Source organism: Echinops telfairi, unplaced genomic scaffold (genome assembly GCF_000313985.2).
Source record: "Echinops telfairi isolate 266 unplaced genomic scaffold, ASM31398v2 ScPeMD7_7418;HRSCAF=8456, whole genome shotgun sequence".
Taxonomy (NCBI): domain Eukaryota; kingdom Metazoa; phylum Chordata; class Mammalia; order Afrosoricida; family Tenrecidae; genus Echinops; species Echinops telfairi.
The window spans coordinates 157630-161633 of record NW_022111318.1 but is presented as its reverse complement, the minus strand read 5'-3'; the positions used below and the strand labels follow the sequence as shown (position 1 = coordinate 161633).

Here is a 4004-nt window from a genome sequence, read left to right as displayed (position 1 = left end):
TGGCATAGTCAATAAAACACAAGTAAACATCTTTTTGGCATTCTCTGCTTTCAGCTTTGATTCATCTGACATCAGCTATGATATCCCTTGTTCTATGTCCTCTTCTGAATTGGGCCTGATCCTCCGGCAGCTCCCTATTATTGTACTGCTGTAATCATTCTTGGATGATCTTCAGCAAAATGTTACTTCTATTTGATATCAATGATATTGTTCTCTAATTTGAGAATTCTGTTGTGTCACCTTTCTTTGCATTGAGTACAAACATGAATCTCTTCCAGTCCATTATTCAAATAGCTCTCTTTCAAATTTTCTGGCGTGAAAAATAAGTGCTTCCAGTATTTCATCAGTTTGTTGAAATATTTCAATTGGTATTTCATCATTTCCTGGAGTCTTGTTTTTGGCTAACACTCTTTTTTCTTCTTCTAATTATCAAGATTTTATTCTACTTTGATCAATAATCAATTTCCATGGATGCAGCAGTCAAGAAATAAAAACTGTATTGCATGGGGTAAATCTGTGGCTAAAGATCTCTTTAAAATCTTACAAGCAAATTTGTCACTTTGATAACTAAGGTGCATCTGACCAAATCATAGTATTTTTAATCAGTTCATATACATGCAAAATTGGACAATGAAAAATGAGTTCCAAAAAAAAGAAATGATTTAAACTGTGGTAAATATACCATGGACTGCCAAAAAACAAATCAGTCTTGGAGGAAGTATAGTCAAAATATTTCTTAGCCCATTTGAGGAGACAGTTTTTGTTAGATAGGATCCACTCTTGTCACCTTGAATATCAACATTCAATAAAACTCTTGCTCTTCTCCTTGAAAATAAAGGTTTCTTAGGACGCAGAGTTCCACATGCTTCGGACATGTCATCAGAAGCAGCCCATCCCTGGAGAAGGCATCTCACTTAGAGAGTCATCGACAGAGAATAAGCCCTGCAATAAGATGGGCTGACACAACGACAGGAACAATGTGTTTAAACAGCAACAATTATGAAGACGGCACAAACTAGGTACCAAGTCTTTCTATTATGAGGCCATTAGGAGTCACAGCCAATTCAATGACACCTAACAATGTTTAAGGCAGAACATGAAGTCTATGTTTGCACATCTGTCTATAAGCCATCTGCTTGCTACCTGCAAAGACTCAAAATGCTAAAGGATGAATACATGAAAAAGAACTAATGAAAAAGAACTCACATAAATGCAATCTGGATTTTCAGGTATTAAAACCAGTCAATGATTGGTTATCAAAACTTAAAAGGGTTGGGAGGACCCTGACAATAATGACTATGAGATCATAATTTTGGGAAAGTAAAATTGGACCTTTTCTTAGCTCAAACTACATAATTTGATAAAAAATGATTAATCATGGCCTTTTAGGTACTTTAAGATGACATATTGACTTTGCAGTCAATACTTCGTAAGACGGCAGGTAAATCTAGCGCAGAAGAAACTGTGTAATGCGGCACAGGGGATGACTTCTGCGGCACTATTCTGTTTTTATTTATCCAGACTGTTGCTTTTAACCCTGCATTGAGGCCTCCTTGTACATCAGTTTCTAGTGTGTCACCCACCATCACACAGTCTCCAGGCTGTACTCCAAGGAGATCACAGCAGTAGTAAAATATGGAAGGTGATGGCTTCTCCTCCTTCTGCTCTCCACCTACAACAACAGCATCAAAATAGGATTGACAAGCACACGCCTCAATCTTCTCCCTCTGGGTTTGTCTGTCGCCATTAGTTAATAGAAGTAGGTGGACCTCCTTTCGAAGTTCAGTAAGCATGGCTTTGACGTCTTCTGCCAGTGTCATATGCTGCAAACGGGTAGATTTCCATAGGAAATAGCATTCTTCAGCCAACTTCCTATTGGCTGCCCCACCGTTTGTTTCTTGGATAGCTTCTTCCCAATATGAGGTCCTTAGATTAGTAATGCATGTATTGGAAGGATATAAGCATTCCTTGCTGAGTTTAACTTGAACTTTATCACAGATAATTTTAGCCTCTTCTTTGTACTGGTATTTTGACTGCAAAAGCTTTATCACCTCCAACACGGCGCTTCTGGTGGCCTCTGCCGTGTCGATGAGCGTGTTATCCAAGTCAAAAAACACTGCACGCACCCGACTCAGCCCCATTTCGCCGCCGGACACGTCACGTAGAGCAGGGGGCGCCGCCCACCGGAAGCGCATGGGCCTTGGCTAACACTCTTAATGCAGCTCAAACTTCCTTTTTTTAAGTATAATTGTTTCTTGTTCATATGCTACCTCCTGAAATGAATGAATGTGGACTAACTGTTTTTGATAAAGTGACTGTGTATTATTTACTCCTTTTGATGTTTCCTGTATCATTCATTATTTTGCCCATAGAATCTTTCAATATTACAAAATCTACCCTTGCATTTTTTCTTGAGATCTTTCAGTTTATGATATGCTGTGTGTTTTCTTCCTTTGTGGTTTTCTATCTTTAGGTCTTTACACATTTCATTCTAATATTTTACTTTTTCTCCACAAGCTGCCCTTTGAAATTTTCTGTTGGGTTCTTTGACTTCATTTTTTCCATTTGCTTTAGCTACTATACAGTTAATAGCAAGATTCAGTCTCTTCTGACATCCATGTTGATCTTTCTTGTCTTTTTTTCTGACCTTTTGCTTTTCTCATATGTAATGTTCTTGATGTCATATCACAGATCAAGTCTTTTGTCATTAGTGTTCATTGTGGCAAATCTGTCAATACAGCTATTATTCAAATTTATGTACTAGCCACTAAAGCTAGTGAGGAAGAAATTGAAGAATTTTATAAATGTTTTCATTCTGAAATTGATCACATATTCAATCAAGATTAATTGATTATTGGAATGAAATTTTGAAAACAAAGGAAAAAGAACAGTAGTTGGAAAATATGGCCCTGGTCATAAAAGCAAGTTGGGAATTGAATGACAAAATTTTACAAAGAAGATGGAGAAGCTCAATACCAATGGCTAATATGTGGCAGGGCTTATGGTGGAATGGCTCATCATTTCACGTATGCAAGTTCAGATTGAAGCTGGAGAAAATTAAAACAACTTCACACAAGCCAAAATATGACGTCGCATCTATCCCACCTGAATTTCAAGAACATCTCAAATCAGTATTTGATGCATTGAACATTGATGACAGAAGACCTGGGCCATTCAAACTATGGAAACAAAGCAAATGTACGTTTCTCTTAGAATGTGGTTGTTGTTTGTTGCCAGTTAGTTGATTTTCACCTCATAGTACCCTGACATGACAGAACAGAACAGCCACATCGGACTTCCTAGGTTTTATACTTCGCAGAGGCAGATTGCCAGGCTTTTCCTCTATAGAGCATCTGGGGGGATTTGAACTGCTAACTTTTCAGTTCATAGTGGTGTCCCAGGAGGGCTCCTTTCGTTTTGGGTAGCTACCTACGAAAATGCGGGAGAAACATACTCTTAATAGTCATCTAAATTAAAGATGTCATGAACTAAGAATTTCTAATAAATAGGCCTTGACCGAGGGCCAGCTTTCTTAATTTTATTATTTCTTTTATTTTTTTATGTGTGTGGGTACATCCCACCAATTACCATTGGGTCCATTCTGCGTCATAGTGACCAATTAGGGTTTGCAAGGATGTAAATATTTATGGGGCAGATAGTCTTGGGTTCCTCACATGGAGTTTATTGCTGGTGGGTTTAAACCAACCTTTCCATTAGCAGTCAGACATTGCTTGATTTCAATATACATATAAAATTTAAAAGGAGGCCAAGACAGGGTGAGGAGGGAGAATTTTGAAGGTCATATGTTCAAACTTCAGATTAATCATCGGAACTTGATAATAGGGACATCCAAGTCAATGAAGTTGAACTGTGGCTTCAGTAAAGGAGGCAAAGAAATGTCTCTGGTCCTCATATAAGCCTCTGTTATTCCTCTAGGTTAGGCTTTGGACCTGCTTTGGCAGGTGAGCTAAGATCCTGATTGACTAGATTTAAGGATCTTGTTA

At 38.0% G+C, this 4004-nt stretch overlaps 1 protein-coding gene across 1 annotated transcript; it reads right to left on the bottom strand.

Moving 5' to 3' along the window:
- Positions 1-1079: 1079 nt before the first annotated feature.
- LOC101647508 (N-acylneuraminate-9-phosphatase) lies at positions 1080-2164 on the bottom strand. The gene has a single exon (XM_004717630.2). The coding sequence runs from the start codon at positions 2139-2141 to the stop codon at positions 1395-1397; it is 747 nt and encodes a 248-aa protein (XP_004717687.1). The 5' UTR covers positions 2142-2164; the 3' UTR covers positions 1080-1394.
- Between the last annotated feature and the right edge of the window lie 1840 nt (positions 2165-4004).